At 44.8% G+C, this 19,953-nt stretch overlaps 1 protein-coding gene across 1 annotated transcript; it reads left to right on the forward strand.

Moving 5' to 3' along the window:
* The first annotated feature begins 12,679 nt into the window (after positions 1 to 12,679).
* Positions 12,680 to 15,681, forward strand: LOC136472379 (F-box protein At5g39450-like). Its single transcript, XM_066470086.1, has 2 exons — positions 12,680 to 14,478; positions 15,290 to 15,681. Exons 1-2 carry the CDS (start codon positions 12,794 to 12,796, stop codon positions 15,291 to 15,293), a joined length of 1,689 nt encoding a protein of 562 aa, XP_066326183.1. The 5' UTR covers positions 12,680 to 12,793; the 3' UTR covers positions 15,294 to 15,681.
* The last annotated feature ends 4,272 nt before the right edge of the window (positions 15,682 to 19,953 follow it).

The following is a 19,953-nucleotide window of genomic DNA, read 5'->3' on the forward strand; positions in this document are numbered from 1 at the left end:
CTCGCTCGCCAAGCACCGAGGAACCCGCAACCGCCGCTGCCGGAATCTCCGAGCTCTGCCGTCCGCCTCCGCGCGAAACTCCATCACCGAGCCGCCTCCGCTCCGGTTTTCACCGCGGTGAGACTCGTCGTACTCTTCCCTCTCCTCCCATGCTCTTCTTTTCTCGTTTTATTGGCTTCCCGCGCCTTGGCCGCAAGCTCCGCGGGCCATGGTCGCCGGCCATGGCGGCCACCGCGATTGCCGCCGTTCCCGGCCGCCAAAACGGCATAGCCGCGACCCCCTTCTCCCCCCGAGCTCTCGGGTGCCCTCGGTTTCCCGTTTGGCGAACCCTAGCCCCCCTAACCGAGCTCGCCGGCGTGTTCTTTGCCGCCGGCCATGGCTAAGCCTCGCCGGAGTCACTGTTCCGGCCGGTCATCTCTTCTTCTCTCTCCCCGGATCGATTTCTGGCCGTTCTTTTCAAATCCGACGGCTCACGTTAGAAGATACCCCTTCGCGGGTGATTATGCTAAAGAGTCCCTCGGTTTTTAGAAAATAGAACCCGCAGTCCAAGGCGTAACTCCCCGAATGCGCAATCCCGTTTGGAAAGCGTAAACTTCACTGTTTAAGTCAAAAGTACGCTTTCAGTATTTACAGAAATGCCATTCGAACTGTTTCGCTTATAAAATTGTCGTTTTAACTCCGAATTGATCCATTCAAATCGCGTTAGCTTCGTAATTTCATAAGCTACATGTTGGAGCTACTATTAGTCAAGTTTGAAACTTTTTAATTTCATGATTAGATTTAATTAAATATAGGGCTATAGGAAAACTCGTTTTAATCATAACTTTCGTATTTTAGCTCCGTTTTTCGTGAACTTCGCGTTGACGTGATCGTAGCGAAACGTAGATTAGTTTTACAAACATTTTATCTTGATTTCAATACTGTTGGTGTACTGTTCTAATGATAGGAATGTTTGCTTTGCATGAATGCTTTTGGAATGTTGTATGTTGTCGTGTTGGTCGCGTTCAGACGGTGAGGAAAACGTTAGAGACCAAGAACTCTTCGACGACCAGCAGGACCAGCACGAGTTTGTGAACCAAGGCAAGTATAACATGGGCCTTCCTTGATGTCCTATTTCACTTTAAGCAATTACTCATTTGCATGTGTCTAATTTTGATACCCGTAAGGACATCCTAGTGATTGTTATCCTGTTCCTTGTCTCCTATGGGTTAAATGCATATGGGTAGATTGCTAGTGCTCTAACTGAATTTGACATACATGTTGATGAATGATACTATGAACAAAGTGAGTAACATGAATTATAACAACTGTTCCATAGGGCGAAAGTGCAAATGACCTTTGTTCATGTTGCTCCCTGGCCCTCCATAAGGACTTATCTGTCGGCAAAAGCTGGGACTGACAGTGCAACCGGGAAAGTCATATGGCTCTGACTTTAGCTCAGTAATAGGACCTTTCCTAGCTGGTTAGAGGTTACCTTTTTGGCGCAAATGGGGCTTGCCACTTTGGGTATAAGGCTGCCTCTGTTCCTATGAGTATAGCCGCGACGGATTTGTGCCATAGGAAAGGGAGGTCCCTACATCTGCCTGCCAAGGAAACCTAGCGGCCCTAACTTGTTAGGGAAACCTATGAAATGGCTTCATAGTATACCCTGCCCGCTCACCTTAGTAGTGACATGGGAGTAATTAACCTGGGCATATGGGGATCACGACTCGCGGTGAATGTGCACCACCCCTGCAGAGGGTAACAAACTGTTATAACAGCCGTGCTCGCGGTTACGAGCGGCCCGAAAAACTCACAGAATAACTGGATACTTGATGATGATCAATTAAGTTGTTCTATGATGAAATATGGTAAACTTGACCCCGATATATGATCTTATGGGAATTAAATGGGAGCTTAAGCATAATTTGATAATAATTGAGAATAAAAGCTTGACCTATTAAAAGTGCTAACTGCAGTAAACCAGAGTCTATCCTTTTTGAGCTTCATAACCCCATGTTAGCTTGCTAAGTACGGAATGTACTTACACTTGTTTATTTTCTTTACTTGGATAAAAATCCTGGATGGGTAACAGATGACAACGAGTATGAGGATTTCCTGGAGGATTATTAGGCTTGTGGTCAACCAGTTGACCTTCCCTGTGATGATGGCCACGAGAGTTTATTATCTTTTTACTATTCCGCTGTGATGTATAAGACTAAGTTTTACTATAACTCTGATGTATGAGACACCATGATGATACTATTGTAATTTGTCAGCTTGTGTGTGTGATTGATTCCTGGGCACACACGAGTTTTATGCATTCAATTTTATCCTTAGAATTGGGTGTGATAAATTGGTATCAGAGCCGTGTTGACTGTAGGCCGCAAGTCTAGTTAGAAAAAGGTCGTTTTAGCATCTTTGCTCCTCTGGTTTCTTGCTTATTGACTTATTCTTGTTATTTTATTAAAACATTTATGCTTTTCATACCTTAATCTATTATTTAAAATTGTTGATTCTAATTTCTATCTCACTTTAAATCTATAGATATCTCATAATCCGAAGACTGCTCGACTCAGCACCGTCGGCTATCGTGCCATGTTCACCCCGCATGCCCCACCGGCAGAGAGGGAGATTGTGATCATCTCCGACGACGAGGAGATGGCTACACCGACGCCTACACCTACTCCTACACCAGTCGCCGTGCCCGTCTACCCTGTGGTAGCTACACCTGAGGAGTTGACGGCTACTTCCCCTACACCTGCACCCTCCCCAGCTGCCCCCGTGGAGGACGATGAGATTGGCTAGAAGTGCAAGTACTACTTCAAGCCAGCTCCAGAGACAGCCTACTACCACACTCTCCTCACCCACGTGCTGGACGACTACTTCCCCGACTTGCACGCCTCCATCAGCTACCACTGCACCGAGTACAAGCACCCACTGGAGGCTACCTTCTGGAAGGTAGAGCTGGTGGTCACCGCATGGAATGATATCATTAATGGACATGAGGTGGAGACTATCCACAATGCCCCTGCTAGGAGAGCCCATGCTTTGGATGGCATGGAGGATGCAGCACAGAATGCCTACATCTACTACCATGGTCGTCGTTTCGAGGCCATGAGGGAGGATCGTTTTAGGTTCCTTCCTCGAAATGATCATGAGGGTGTTTGGTAAGTTTTGGCTCCACCAGAGAATAACCCAACTCTGGAGGCAATGGTGCAGCATGTCCACGCTATGCAGGGAGTGAATGATGAGGTCAAAGGAGAACTGCGTGCATCTCAGAGGGCGCAGAGACGTCTTCAGAAACAAGTGGATGAACTTCGAGCGCAGCTGGGACAGCCACCCATCTACAAGAAGAAGCGCCGTTCCTTTACCATGATTGACACCGCTCCATAGGTGTTAGGTGCCTTGATCTAGATTATCATGTCGTTAGTTCGTGTCCTTATTTAGTCTTGTTGGTCTTGTGAACTTGGTTGATTAGATGTTTGATTTGTGAACTTGGTTGATTTGGTATTTTGCTTGATTGCTGGAAGTTTGTGGGCATGTCCATAACTTCCTTAGATTGGAACTTTAAATTTAGAATGAAATCTTAATGCAGAAGTATCATTTTATCTTATCTCTGCTGTGCTGATTTATGGAGCAGCCTGTGTTCTTTATCTGGTAACTCGAAATTTGGGATGATAAAAATTCTGAAATTTTTGTGGAGATAACTAGACCTCTGTATCTTTCAAGTGTCTTTGGAATCACGTCAATAGCTATTCAGGTTTGGGAGATCTAGCTGGTACGAGTTGATGTTCCTGCGCTGTCTGGAACTCAGAACAGTTTCGGTTTAGCTCTATTTTTGACTATGTGCGAGTTCGAATCTGTAAAAGTGGTCTTAATGAAAGTTGTAGCTGATGTCCTAAGCTTTCTAATGAATCTTGGTGCACCTCTGTTGGATCTCTGAAACTCGAGTTACAATAGTTTTACTGAACTGCTGAATTTGAATCTTGCCCAGAAAATTTTCAGCATTGTTTCTTATCTTTTGTAAGCTCTCTATAATTGGAAAAAAAATCTCTAAATTTTGCACATTTGTTGGAAAATAGATGGCCGCAAGAGGAGGAAGAGGCAGAGGCCGTGGTCATGGGCGTGATGCCCTTATGAATCCACCACCGCCACCTGTGACCATGGAGCAGATATTAGGAATGCAAGCGCAGTTGATGCAAGCTATGATGCAGCGCTTGGATAATGAACCTGCAAGAGGTCCACCGCCTGTCCAGGTTAGAGATAAGCATGGAGAGTTTATGAAAGGTCGTCCACTGGTGTTCACACATGCCACAGACCCTATGGAGGCCGATGATTGGTTGCGTGCTGTGGAGAAACAACTGAACATAGCACAATGCAACGACCTGGAGAAGGTGTTGTACGCTTCCGGACAACTCCAAGGAGCTGCTCAGGATTGGTGGGAATCATTCCAGTTTGGACATCCCAACAATGCTCATGATATCACTTGGCAGGAATTTAAGGACAGTTTCTGATCATACCATATTCCTGATGGACTAGTGGAACTGAAGTAGGAAGAATTCAGATCTCTCAAGCAAGGATCAATGACTGTGGTGGAATATCGGGACAAGTTCGCGCAACTATCTCGCTACGCTCCTAATGATGTGGCAGATGACAAGGATAAGCAACGCCGTTTCCTCAAGAGACTCTATGATGGACTGCAGCTCTAGCTGATGTCTAATACTTATCCTAACTTCCAGTCTTTGGTGAATCGCGTAATCGTGATTGATGATAAGCACAAGGAGATGGGAGCTAAGAAGAGAAGGCTCCAAGGGCAAGCTTCTAGAAGCAACATCCGCCCACGTGCGTATCCCCAGCAAGGTTTCCAGCAGAGGAATCAAGGACCAACTCATCAGGGAAACCGTGGTCAGTATCCTCAGCGGAACCAGTTCCAGCAACGCCCTCAGTATCAGCAACAGTTTGGAAATCAGCATCCCCGCAATAGACTAGCAATCTTGCAACACGCTAGGGAGTGCCTAACAATGCTCCTATGAAGAGTGGTGCACCCAATAATCCTAATGCCTAATACTGATGTGGAGAAGTAGGGCACTATGCTCATCAGTGTCCTAAGAAGCAGAACCAACAAGCACCTCAGAATCAGGCCAACAATCAGAAGTTCAACGCCCGACCACCTCTCACAGCAAAGGTGAACTATGTGTCATCTGATGCAGCTCAGGAGACACCTGAGGTCATGTTGGGTACGTTCAGTGTCAACTCTATTTCTGCTACCGTACTTTTTGATTCTGGTGCTTCGCATTCTTTTATCTCCCAAGCTTTTGTTAGAATGCATAGCATACCTTTGTGTGCCATGAAAAACCCAATACTAGTGAATTCCCCGGGAGGTAGTATGCCCGCTTCTTATTGGAGCCCCTCAACTAGCATTTCCTTAAGGGGGGTAGACTTCAAGGTGAAGCCTATTGTGTTGAGAACAGCGGGAATTGACCTTATCCTGGGAATGGATTGGATGAAACAACATCGGGCAGTGATTCAGTGTCAGAAGAAATCTGTGGTTGTGACATCACTCAATGGGGATAGAATCTATATAGAAGTAGTAGTGCAAGCTCAGCCTACAGCCATAGTGAATCAGCTAGATGGTGAAATCAATGAACAAGATCATGTCATGGAGGAATTCCCGGATGTCTTTCCCGATGACTTGCCAGGTATGCCACCTGATCGAGACATTGAATTCATTATTGAATTATTACCTGGAACTGCACCAATAGCTAAATGCCCATATAGAATGGGAGTTAATGAATTAGAAGAGCTTAAAAAACAACTAAAAGAGTTGCAAAAAAAAGGTTTCATATGCCCCAGTTCTTCCCCATGGGGGGCACCTATGATCTTTGTGGATAAGAAGGATGGTAGTCAACGGATGTGTGTGGATTACTGCTCACTTAATGAGGTTACCATCAAGAATAAATACCCTTTGCCTAGGATAGATAATTTGTTTGATCAGTTGAGAGGAGCTCATGTGTTCTCCAAGATTGATCTCCGATCTGGTTATCATCAGCTTAAGATTCGGAACTCGGATATACCCAAGACAGCATTTACTACATGGTATGGATTATATGAGTACACCGTTATGTCTTTTGAATTGACCAATGCACCTGCATACTTCAGGTATTTGATGAACAAGGTGTTCATGGAGTTTCTAGATAAATTTGTGGTAGTATTCATAGATGACATACTAATATTCTCCAAGACTGAAGAAGAACATGCGGAACACATAAGGATGGTCTTGCAAAAGCTTAGAGAGCAGAAGTTGTACGCTAAGCGGAGCAAGTGTGAGTTTTGGTTAAAGGAAGTCTCTTTTCTAGGTCATGTTGTCTCCAATGGTGGGATAGCAGTGGATCCAGGCAAAGTGCAAGATGTACTGAATTGAAAACCACCAACTACTGTAAGTGAGATTCGTAGCTTTTTGGGATTGGCTGGTTATTACCGAAGGTTCATTGAAGGCTTTTCCAAGCTAGCCAAGCCTATGACAGCTTTGTTGGAAAAGAATGCTAAGTATGTATGGTCAGATAAATGCTAAGTAAACTTTGAAGAGCTAAAGAAGAGATTGACTATAGCTCCAGTATTAATTTTGCCCGATTTAAACAAGAACTTCTCTATATATTGTGATGCATCCCGTTTGGGTCTTGGATGTGTGCTTATGTAAGAAGGAAGAGTGGTTGCATATGCATCTAGACAACTAAGGAAGCATGAGTTGAATTATCCTACTCATGACTTGGAACTGGCAGCTGTGGTTCATGCTTTGAAGATCTGGAGACATTATCTGATTGGACATAAGAGTGATATCTATACTGATCATAAGAGTTTGAAGTATATCTTCACCCAATCAGATCTAAATCTAAGACAACGTCATTGGTTGGAATTGATTAAAGACTATGATTTGAAAGTGCATTATCACTCGGGAAAGGCAAACGTTGTGGCTGATGCACTTAGCAGAAAGAGCTATGCCAATGGAATTCAGACAACATCTATGTCAGCAGAGTTGTGTGCTGAAATGGAGTATCTCAACTTGAGCCTGGTCACTAATGCCATGGAATTGGTGATAGAGCCTACATTGAAGCAGGAGATACGCAAAGGATAATTGGAAGATGAAAAACTTAAGGAGATAGCAGAGAATATAGTGCTTGGAAAGGCATCCGGATTCAGAATAGATGAGAATGGAACTCTTTGGTTTGGGAAAAGGATATGTGTACCAAAAGTGAAAGCTATCCGAGATGCAATTCTGCAAGAGGCCCATGAGTCTGCTTATTCTATACATCCCAAAAGTACCAAGATGTACTTGGATCTCAAAGAAAAGTATTGGTGGTATGGTTTGAAGAGAGATGTGGCAGAATATGTGGCTTTGTGTGACACTTGTTAAAGAGTGAAAGCTGAGCATCAAAGACCTGCAGGGTTACTACAACCAATGAAGATCCCTGAATGGAAATGGGAAGAAGTTGGTATGGATTTTATTGTAGGATTGCCCTGCACTCAAAGAGGTTATGATTCTATATGGGTAATAATGGATCGACTCACCAATGTTGCTCACTTTTTACCAGTCAAGACTACTTATAATGGTGCAAGATTAGCAGAGTTATACATGGAACAAATAGTGTGCTCACATGGTGTTCCCAAGAAAATTGTGTCGGATAGAGGCACCCAATTTACATCGTAATTCTGGCATAAAGTACATAGATCTTTGGGAACAAAGTTGAATTTCAGTTCTGCTTGCCACCCGCAAACCGATAGACAGACTGAAAGAATCAACCAGATTTTGGAAGATATGTTGAGAGCCTGTGCACTCCAGTATGGAGATAGTTGGGATAAGAGTCTGCCTTACGCAGAGTTCTCATACAACAACAGTTATCAAAAGAGCCTCAAGATGGCACCTTTCGAGGCGTTGTATGGACGTAAGTGTAGAACGCCTTTGTTCTAGAATCAGACTAGAGAAACCCAAGTGTTTGGTCTCGATGTCCTTAGAGACGCGGAAGAACAAGTAAGAATGATTAGAGACAATTTGAGAGTGGCTCAATCTCGACAGAAGAGTTACGCTGATACCCGTAGAAGAGAGCTGACTTTCGAGATTGGTGATTATGTGTACCTGAAAGTGTCACCAATGAGAAGTGTGAGAAGATTCAATATGAAGGGAAAGTTAGCCCCAAGGTATATAGGACCTTTTAAGATCCTAGAGAGACGTGGAGAAGTAGCTTATCAGTTGGAATTGCCTGAGAGCTTGTCCGATGTGCACGACGTGTTCCATGTTTCCCAGTTAAAAAAGTGTCTGAGGGTACCAGAAGAACAAATTCCTTTGGAAGAACTTGTTGTCAAGGAAGATCTTACTTATGAAGAGTATCCGATAAAGATCTTGGAAACTGCCGAAAGAGTTACGAGAAGTCGAACAGTAAAGATGTGCAAGGTACAGTGGAATCGTTATACAGAGGATGAGGCTACTTGGGAAAGAGAAGAGGATCTGAGAAAGACTTATCCCCAACTGTTTGAGTAAGCAATCACCCGAATCTCGAGGATGAGATTCATCTTAAGGGGGTAGAATTGTAACACCCAAACTTTTTCATTCTTTTAAATAAGTAAATTTGATTTATTATGTTATTAAGTGTGCATTCAGTTATAGAAAATTAATAATTTTTGGCGAATTAAAATCAATTATAAGATTTGAAACTTTTGAATGCATACATGCTGCTGCATTATTTATTCATGTGATGATTGTTCTTAAATTAGTGTTCAAATGAGTTCAAAAATAATTTGAAAATGCTTTTGGGAAAATTTGTTGGAAAATAAAAAGGAAAATGAATATCTCCTCCCTTCCTCGGTTTTGGCCTGCAGGCCCGTTCTTTCGCGGCACGCTCACTCTCCTCTCCCTCTTCCTCGCTCGGCCCGCCAGCCGCTCAGCCCAGCCCAGCCGCCGCTCTCAGCCCAGCAGCCGCGTGCCTCGGCGTCGCCAGCCCAGCAGCCGCAGCCCAGCCGCGCCTACGCCCGCGCCAGGCAACCGCCCGTGCTCTGGCCCAGCTCGGCCAAGCAACCGCCGGCCCAGCACCGCGCACCTGTTTCCCGCGCCCAGCCGCTGACAGCCCGACCCCGCTCGTTAGCACGTCCCCCACCTCTGTCCCGCGCCCTCGGAACCACCCGGCCATGTCGCGAGGCCGCAACTGCTCCACGCCTGCTCCTCACGACGTGGGAGCATCGCCCGCTCCTCGGCCTCGTTTTAAAGGGAGCCGGACCCCCGCGCGCACCCGGCTGCCCTCCCCACTCTCGTTTGCTAGCTCGCCAAGCACCGAGGAACCCGCAACCGCCGCTGCCGGGATCTCTGAGCTTTGCCGTCCGCCTCCGCGCGAAACTCCGTCACCGAGCCGCCTCCGCTCCGGTTTTCACCGCGGTGAGACTCGCCGTACTCTTCCCTCTCCTCCCATGCTCTTCTCTTTCTCGTTTTGTTGGCTTCCCATGCCTTGGCCGCAAGCTCCGCGGGCCATGGTCGCCAGCCATGGCGGCCACCGTGATTGCCGCCGTTCCCAGCCACCAAAACGGCATAGCCGCGACCCCCTTCTCCCCCCGAGCTCTCGGGTGCCCTCGGTTTCCCGTTTGGCGAACCCTAGCCCCCTAACCGAGCTCGCTGGCGTGTTCTTTGCCACCGGCCATGGCTAAGCCTCACCGGAGTCACTGTTCCGGCCGGCCATCTCTTCTTCTCTCTCCCCGGATCGATTTCTGGCCGTTCTTTTCAAATCCGACGGCTCACGTTAGAAGATACCCCTTTGCGGGTGATTATGCTAAAGAGCCCCTCGGTTTTCAGAAAATAGAACCCGCAGTCCAAGGCGTAATTCCCCGAATGTGCAATCCCGTTTGGAAAGCGTAAACTTCACTGTTTAAGTCAAAAGTACGCTTTCAGTATTTACAGAAATGCCATTCGAACTGTTTTGCTTATAGAATTATCGTTTTAACTCCGAATTGATCCATTTAAATCACGTTAGCTTCATAATTTCATAAGCTACATGTTGGAGCTACTGTTAGTCAAGTTTGGAACTTTTTAATTTCATGATTAGATTTAATTAAATATAGGGCTATAGGAAAACTCGTTTTAATCATAACTTTCGTATTTTAGCTCCGTTTTTCGTGAGCTTCGCGTTGACGTGATCGTAGCGAAACGTAGATTAGTTTTACAAACATTTTATCTTGATTTCAATACTGTTGGTGTATTGTTCTAATGATAGGATGTTTGCTTTGCATGAATGCTTTTGGAATGTTGTATGTTGCCGTGTTGGTTGCGTTCAGACGGTGAGGAAAACGTTGGAGACCAAGAACTCTTCGACGACCAACAGGACTAGCACGAGTTTGTGAACCAAGGCAAGTATAACATGGGCCTTCCTTGATGTCCTATTTCACTTTAAGCAATTACTCATTTGCATGTGTCTAATTTTGATACCCGTAAGGACATCCTAGTGATTGTTATCCTGTTCCTTGTCTTCTATGGGTTAAATGCATATGGGTAGATTGCTAGTGCTCTAACTGAATTTGACATACATATTGATGAATGATACTATGGAACAAAGTGAGTAACATGAATTATAACAACTGTTCTATAGGGCGAAAGTGCAAATGACCTTTATTCATGTTGCTCCCGGCCCTCCATAAGGACTTATCTGTCGGCAAAAGCTGGGACTGACAGTGTAACGGGGAAAGTCATATGGCTCTGACTTTAGCTCAGTAATAGGACATTTTCTAGCTGGTTAGAGGTTACCTTTTTGGCGTAAATGAGGCTTGCCACTTTGGGTATAGGGCTGCCTCTGTTCCTATGAGTATAGCCGCGACGGATTTATGCCATAGGAAAGGGGGTCCCTATATCTGCCTGCCAAGGAAACCTAGCGGCCCTAACTTGTTAGAGAAACCTATGAAATGGCTTCATAATGTACCCTACCCGCTCACCTTGATAGTGACATGGGAGTAATTAACCCGGACATATGGGGATCACAACTCGCGGTGAATGTGCACCACCTCTGCAGAGGGTAACAAACTGTTATAACAGCCGTGCTCGCGGTTATGAGCGGCCCGGAAAACTCATAGAATAACTGGATATTTGATAATGATCAATTAAGTTGTTCTATGATGAAATATGGTAAACTTGACCCCGATATATGATCTTATGGGAATTAAATGGGAGCTTAAGCATAATTTAATAATAATTGAGAATAAAAGCTTGACTAAGGCTGGACAAAAAACTCGAAGCTCGTTAGCTCGCTCGGCTCGTGGCTGGCTCGACTCGGCTCGGCTCGTTAAGATAACGAGCCGAGCCGAGCCAAGATTTTAGCTCGTTAGCTATAACGAGCCAACTCGAGCCAGCTCGCGAGCTAAACGAGCCAAGCTTCCAGGAAAAAAATATCATTTAAGGTAGTTAGATGCATGAATACTATAGTATTTTATTATACTTGTATATATATTAGCGCATATTAATTTTTTTATTTGATTTAAGGTTGTTAGATTCATTTCTTTTGTATTATTATTATTCTCAAACTTTAAATAAATGCAAATATTATATTTTGTGTATTTTTTATATCTGGCTCGCGAGCTTAACGAGCCAGCTCGAGCTTTTAACGAGCCGAGCCGAGCTGGCTTTCTGGCTCGTTAGGATAACGAGCCGAGCCGAGCTAGCTCGTTATCTTAACGAGCCAGAACGAGCCGAGCCCAAACGAGCCGAGCTGGCTCGTTATCCAGCCTTAAGCTTGACCTATTAAAAGTGCTAACTGCAGTAAATCAGAGTCTATCCTTTTTGAGCTTCATAACCCCATGTTAACTTGCTAAGTACGGAATGTACTTACACTTGTTTATTTTCTTTACTTGGATAAAAATCCCGGATGGGTAACAGATGACAACGGGTATGAGGATTTTCCGGAGGATTATTAGGCTTGTGGTCAACCAGTTGACCTTCCCTGTGATGATGGCCACGAGAGTTTATTATCTTTTTACTATTCCGCTGTAATGTATAAGACTAAGTTTTATTATAACTCTGATGTATGAGACACCGTGATGATACTATTGTAATTTGTCAGCTTGTGTGTGTGATTGATTCCTGAGCACACACAAATTCTGTGCATTCAATTTTATCTTTAAAATTAGATGTGACAAAATAGAACCATATAATAATAAAAAAAATATTATAGTACTTGATTTTACTGCTAGACTTCTCTGGTAACAATAATTTTTTTTAAAAAAAATGCTGGCTTATAAGGAACCAAAAAGTGAAAGGAAAGCAAGGCCTCGTTTAGTTGACGAAATTTTTGACGAAATAGTACTATAGCACTTTCGTTTTTATCTGGTAATTAGTGTCCAATCATAGTCTAATTAGGCTTAAAAGATTCGTCTCGTGAATTTCGTCTAAACTATGTAATTAGTTTTATTTTTTATTTATATTTAATGCTTCATACATGTGTCAAAGATTTGATGTGACGGAAAATCTTGATAAATTTTGTAAAATGGAGAGAACTAAACAGCATCAAGTCCCATTCCAAAGGCAGGGTTTATTGACGGCAGCTCCAGCGGTGTGTGTGCATTCGATGTTGGAGTGGAGCTCACTGCAGTAAGTAGTGGACACGAGACTGATGCCGTCCGGATTAATAATTTTTTTCATTTATTTTTAATTAATTAATTAAACCGGTCCCACGCCACCACCACGACGACGACGAGTCGACGAGGAGGAAATATCGTGGTGGGCGAGGAAGAAGAAATCTGAGGCGAGCAGAGCAGAGGCAGAGCAGCTTCCCCTCCCCCGATCCCCACGATGCTCGCCGCCGTCGCCAGGGACGGCGCGGACCTCATCCTCTCGCTCCCGGAGGACGTGCTGGCGCTCATCTCGGCGCACCTCCGGCCGCGCGACCTCCTGGCGCTCTCCGTCGCGTCCCGCCGCCTCCGCCGCGCGCTCTCCGCCGACAAGGCGTGGCTGGCGCAGTGCCGCCGCCTGCTGCCGTCGCCGGCGCACCTCCTGTCCTGGCGCGCCGCCGCCGCGGGCGACTCCCTCTCCGTCTGCCGCTTCCTCCACTCCGCCGCGCCGCTGCTGGGACTCTGGGCGCACCAGAACCCGGAGCTCGGCAACCTCGTGGCCGCCGTCCCGGGCTTCCTCTCCGTCGTCGCCGCACGCGCCATCCCGCAGGAGCTCTCCCCGCGCCTCCGCTGGGCGCCCGTCTTCGAGCTCCTCGCCGACGCCCACGGCCGCCCCGCGGTCCTCTTCCTCCACGGCCATCACCACGCACACCTCTTCCCTGGCCTCCTCGCCTCACTCCAGCCCCACGCCAACGTCATCTTCCTCGAGGCGCACACCGCCCGGGATCCGCTCGCCTCCTCCTCCTCCTCCTCCTCCTCCTCCTCCAGCCTACAGCGCTTCGCCCGCCTCTCCTTTGGCGACCGCCGCCGCCTGCTCGACTCCCTCGTCGCCGCCTGCCGGGTCACGCTGCCGCCCGACCTCGTCGACGCGCCGCTCTTCGCGTGCTCCGACGACGACCTCCCGCTGCTCGCCAAGCGCCGGGAGGCCATGCTGCGCCTGCACAGGGAGGCCGCCGGGGGCATGGTGCGCACAACGGAGGTCCAGGGCCTCCTTCTGGAAGCCAAGAAGAAGGCGACGACGCCGTCGCCGACCGACGGTGGGCGCAGGATTCCCCTGCGGAGGAGCCTCTCAGCTGTGGCGGGCTATTTCAGGAACGGCCTGCGCCAGATGGTCACACGGTCAGTGTCAGCAAATTCCAGGACTGACTATGTGGACACCAAACATCTCGCATTGTCTGACTTCCTTCACGACGGTGAGACTGTCGGGCTGAGCCTCCGCGGCGCAAGAATGCGGCTGTCGACTTACCGTGCGTGGCCGAGCATGCATGACAACCGGTTCGCGCTCTACAAGCTCACGGTGCAGGCGCCCGTGCCGGGAAGGGAGTACGCTGGCCTGTGGGGAGGCACATTCGGGTGGCCGCCAGGGCGGCCAAACAATGAATGCAAGCCCAAGAAGGCTCTCTTCTTCCTGCTCCTCTCATACGAGGAGGACAGTGAGGGGAAGCTTCAGCTGATCGCGACCAAGGTGTTGGAGGGAACGCACTATGTTGTCCATCCCAATGGGTCTTCGATGTTTATCGCGAGGATGGGCGAGCCATCAACAGAGCCTTTTCCATGGCAGACTGATGGGGAGTCCCGAAATGTTGATGTCGAGAGAGGCTTCGCGGGAGAGGGCATTGCAAATGGGTATGGCTTCAGATACCCTGGCTCAAAGCCTGGTTCATTGTTTGTCCTCCAGGATGGGCTGCTTGCATTTGTTTGGAAAGAGACCGGGGCCGTGCTTACCTTGCAAAGACTGGATTTGGAGGAGTTGCTGAAGAAAGGGGAGCGTGTGCCTGCATTGCAGCCGGTGCCAAACTTTGCTTACCTGACAAAGTCTTACTCCAATGTTTTCACCGGTTTCCCTGGCAGCTCGGCTTCTCCCAGGTATATTTCCAGTTCCATATTGCCACGGGAATATATTGAGATACATGTTACCCATTTCATTCTGTCCTGGTTAGCTCATGGTCTGCAGTTGTTGTTGTGTTTTGTCCTGTTGTTCAGGCTTATATCGATTTTGAAAGTTCAGTTGGACAAATTTGTTAGAAGGAACACCTAATTAATTAGGCCCCAAATTCCTAACAGATGATTCTTGTCATTGTTAAGCCATTTGGGGTCAAACCATTTTAGATTCCTTACTGGACTATGCACGCAGAGTATGCCTAATCCCTGTGGCTGTTGCAATTCTTGTATGTTGTTTAATATGTTTTATATGTAAGTACTCCAAGCGTTAACTATCTGGTGAGCTATGATTACTGAACACTGTACTCTGCAAGTGCAAAATACAACACTTACAATAGTACTAGTTTGCTTCTGTTTTAAAACTGCACTAAACACACTGCCAAATATGTATATTTCTGGTGAGGTCTGTATGTTCAACTTGGCTAACAATGCGCCTTCAGTATTCTCCTAGGCTTTTCTTTTTTTCTGTTGAAAATATTAGTCTTTGCAAAACTTCTGCTCAATTTATTGTATTTCAGAAGGTTGAGTGGTCTACAAAATGCATCTGTGACTGGCTAGTTAGATTTTGTTCTGAAACATTTGATTTACATAAATGCTTATGAAATGCCACTGTGTACTGACTGACTTTATATGGTATGAATTAAGCAATGCCCGATCTATCTTTTCTAACTTCCGAGTCATTTGGCGTCTCAGAGTATATGTCGTCATCTGACGAGATGGACAACCTTTTCTTCAGGTAAAAGGCATGAGAGGAGGAGGATGTATCAAATGATCACCTGACGCAGACAACGGAGAAATGGTCTCAAGGATCAAGTTTAGCTCTTCTTGCTTGCCGGGTGATAGTCACCTGGCGATGCTTCCATAATCCATACCTAGTGGCTGAAGGAGCATAGCAGCAGCCGTAATACTTTAGGAATTCAAATACTTTGTCCTGAAGAAAATAGCAACCACACCCCATATTCCTTACTACAGCTATTTTTCATGTTTGTGCTATAAATGAAAACCATATGGAGTGTAAATTTGTTTGAGATCTGTACATTTCTTCGCTGTAATGAAGGTGATTATACAAAGCCTATACTGGCATAGCTCAGGTGACATAAAGTGTTTCTTTGGATGCAGTTGACATAATGTGTTTCTTTTGATGCATTCATCATCAGTGTTGTGCATGACCTTTGTGTGTCAAAAGTAAAGCAAAAGCTGAGTCACTGTTTTACTTAAATTGGTTCAACAGGCCCGATAAGGTCCATGTATGGTCAATCGTCTTCCGTCACAGTTTTGCACCTATGTACGGACTATATTAACGAGCGGGCCTTGCTTTCTGGGGCCCAGTATCTTATTCTCGAACGAATCTGGAATCGTACGGACTATATTAACGAGCAAAAGCCTTGATTTCTGTCATCTACGTAGAATGTTTTCACGGTGTAGGACATCTTATCTCCTTGTCAACACCATTCAAATTATATTCCTTTCTGATTGAGAAGTGGTTTTTAAGGCGGTTTCATCTTTTTTACTCTCTCCGTTCTAAATTATAAGTCGTTTTCATTTATTTTGCTATGTATCTAGACATATTATTATATCTAGATACATAGCAAACTAGATGTACAAAAAAGTCAAAGCGACTTATAATTTAGAACGGATGGAGTATTTAAGAAAAGTCCAGTAAACGTCCGATAAAATTCTTAAACGGTTAAGACCATCTCCAAACTCACTTTCCAAATCATCATTTGGATATTCATTTGAATAAAAATAGTTCTCTATATTTTTTCACTCTCCAACAACTTCTATCTTGTCCATACTTTAGAGACTCAGCCTCGCTCTCTATCTTTGCTAACGAGAAATCCAGAATATAGGATGTCTATATTTTAATATTTAATTAAAAAAAGTCGTCGGGGGTATTTTCTCACAAAGATCTCTATTTCTATCTACTAGAAAAGATATAAAGAGACTCTTGGAGTTGCTCTAAACCATGAAAACTATATCTAAACTTCTAAACCGTGAAAATATCTCTAGAAGCTTACAAAAATTATATTTTGCTCTAGGAAAATAGAAATTTCCCAAAACATGTGGATTGATGTCTAAATGTGTTGGAAACTTATCACAACATGAACACGAGATGCAACTAGTAAACTAGAAAACCATGAATGCGACATATTTGTTGTGCAAAGTTTTGAAAACACATCTAGACATTCATTCTACTAGACGTTCATGAATGCAACATATTTTTTGGTTGTGCGAAGTTTTTAAAACGCATCTAGACATTCATGCTACTAGACATTGATGCATACAACATACATTAATGTAGAAGGCATTCATGCTAGTTGTATCCACATTTTTTTTGTTGTACAAAGTTTTCTAAAATACATCTAGACAACGATTTTCTAAATTTATTGGGTATTTTCCAATTTTCCTATAGCTAAGCCTAATTTTTGGAAGCTTCTAGATATTTTTCACAAATTCTAAATATCTCATTTCGGTTTCTTGTGTCTCAATCTATCTCTAAGATTTTTCATGAATTTTTTAGAAGCCTCAAGACATTTTTCGTTGATTAAAAATCTTATTATATATTTACTAGATTTTTTATAAGTAAAAAAGGGTGGAACTGCCTTAAAACCACTTGTAATCAGGGCATGTATGTAATTTAATCGATTTTGAGAGCCGAGGGGGTGTTTAATATATGCTTGGTTTTGGAGTTCAAGGAGGGAAGTTAGACTCAAGTGACATATAGTTCAAGAAGATAAGACTTTTTCCTTTATTTTCCATTGACTAGAAAAGTTGGAAGTGCATGCTATTGTAAGGTTTGGCCCTTTGGAATGGGATATGAACTTATTTGATGACCATATCGCCCTCACATCAAAAGGAAAATAACATTGTGGATATATGAGTCACTATCTAATTCTTATCATGCCATTACATCATATCCCCACCAAACAAACCCCACCTATATGATTCAAATGGCGAAAATAGTGAGCTCTCTAGCTCGTCCGAAAACCAATCTTCATTCTAAAGCTTTTAAAAACAAGCATTTAAATTCGAGAATCTACACTCACCCTTGCATCTTATATTGGTTTAGATTATTGATGCTTGTTGATTCATATGTATGGTCTGAAAGGATCAAGATGCCCAAGAGGGGGTGAATTGGGCTAATTCTATTTTTTTTGCAATAATTAAGCCCTACACTTAGCCTATTTCACCCCTTGTGTCTAGAATGTGTTTCTATTGTTCTGTCGTACAAAAGTTTTGCATCATAGGTTCCAATCCTACTCTAGCATGACAATTCTATGAATGTAAAGACATGAAATAAATTGCTCAAATGTAAATGCTCAAAATAAAGAGAGGGAAAGGAACGCGGCGATGTTTTCCGAGGTATCAGAGAGTCGCCACTCCCCACTAGTCCTCGTTGAAGCACCCACGCAAGGGCGTAGCTCCCCCTTAATCCACGTAAGGATCAAGTGCTCTCTATGGGCTGATTCTGTGACACTCCGTCACAGTGAATCACCCACAACCGCTCACAACATGACTTGGGTTATCCATAAGCTCTACCGGATGATCACCAAGATCCCAACCACCAAGCCGTCTAGGTGATGGCAAACACCAAGAGTAACAAGCACAAACTCTCACTTGATCAAGACAAGCCTAATGATAAAGATGGATGCACACTTGCTACTCTCTATGCACTAATGAGGTCCTTAATCTTGGATTATCAAATCTCAATCACCCCACTAGGCTCTTGCTCTCCCTTGCACTCCAAAGATGTTTCTCAGCTGAACAAATGGGCAAGAGACCTTAAATGGACGAGTGAGATATGTATTTATACCCCCCATTCAAAACATAATGGTTGAGGTCCAACTCAGCAAGTATCGGGATGACTGGACGCACCGGTCAGTGTAATACGTCAGCATATCAGAAAGAGCCGTTTGCTCTGATCGGACTCTGGCCTACGTCCAGTCAGCACCCACCGGACGCGTCCAGTCATTAAAAACCCTCTCTGGAACCTTACTATTGTTGACTAGATGCTGGCACCCAGAGTCCGGTCATTTCTCTGTTCAGCATCTGGTCTGTGGTCAACAGCCTATCCACGCTGCTATAGATACGGCTAGCATCGCGTCCGGTGAGCACTAGTGTCCAGCGTCCGGTCGCACTCTGACTACTGTTGACGATCAAATGAACTGACCGGACTCTCCAAGCTATGTCCGGTCACAACCAAACCAGCGTCCGGTTAGTCATTTGACTCTCCATTTACTTTCAATTCAAAATTCTTTGTGAATGAAGTTGACTTCTATCGATCTTTGGGCTATTCCTGAGCTACCTAGTGCTAAGTTTGACAAGTGTGCATCACACCTAATCCATTAGACTCAACTAGGTTAAGCTACTAGTCCATACCCCCTTAATAGTACGGCCAAAGGAAAAACAAAGTCCTAAACTACTCTAAGTGTCTCTCCAACACCAAACGACACTTAGAACTAGTCCGTCCTTAACCTTGTTGTCCATCCTTTGAAAACCAAAATGATTTCCATCGACAGGGGCATAACAACCATGATTGCCCAATCAATTTCCATTACCATGACATAACTCAAATTGCCTCTGCAAAACACACGTTAGTTATAGTAATCTTGTGTCGTCATTAATCACCGAAACCCAACTAGGGCCTAGATGCTTTCAATCTCCCCCTTTTTGGTGATTGATGACAACACAACCTTGAGTGTGTAAAAGAGATGAGTGAGGTTTTCAACATGCTTGGTTCATATAAGCTTTTGACAATAAGAACAAAAGAATTAGGCATGCTTATATAACCCAAGCCAACATGGTGTACTCAAAAGATATGAATTAAGTATGAGTACATGAAGTAAACCTCATTTGAATCGGAGTAAAACATGGAAGCAAAGCCAATGAGCATAACCAAGTGACATGACATATATAAAACAATGTAGAGAGCACACATGTCACATAAGTCTCACCATCACATGTATATAATACAATGCATGAAAGAAAACGTGAATGCACGAAGTATCACACACAAAATACCAAAAGAATCGAGTCCATCTCACACGCTCCCTCTAAATCTAACATACTCGGTCCCCAACATATTCGGTTCCTCTCCCCTTTTGGCGACAAGCACCAAAACCTAAAGGTCAGACGGTGGGACAGGAGCAGTCGGGTCTAGAGCTAAGGTATGGTGAGAGACCTAGAACTAAGCTGCATCATCCTCTGACCCTGAACTCTGAGGGGTCTAACCCTCTGTAGCTGGAAGTGAAGCTGAAGTAGTCTGGGTCTGGTCAGTAACTAGCGTGGCCTGTAACTCTACAGGTGTCACTATAGAAAGGGGAGCCACATCTGCCACTGTTGCTATCGCTGAAGCCTCAAGTGTAGGAGTGACTGTCTAAGGTGGCTCGGATGATGCAA

This window comes from Miscanthus floridulus, chromosome 8, assembly GCF_019320115.1.
Source record: "Miscanthus floridulus cultivar M001 chromosome 8, ASM1932011v1, whole genome shotgun sequence".
Lineage (NCBI taxonomy): Eukaryota > Viridiplantae > Streptophyta > Magnoliopsida > Poales > Poaceae > Miscanthus > Miscanthus floridulus.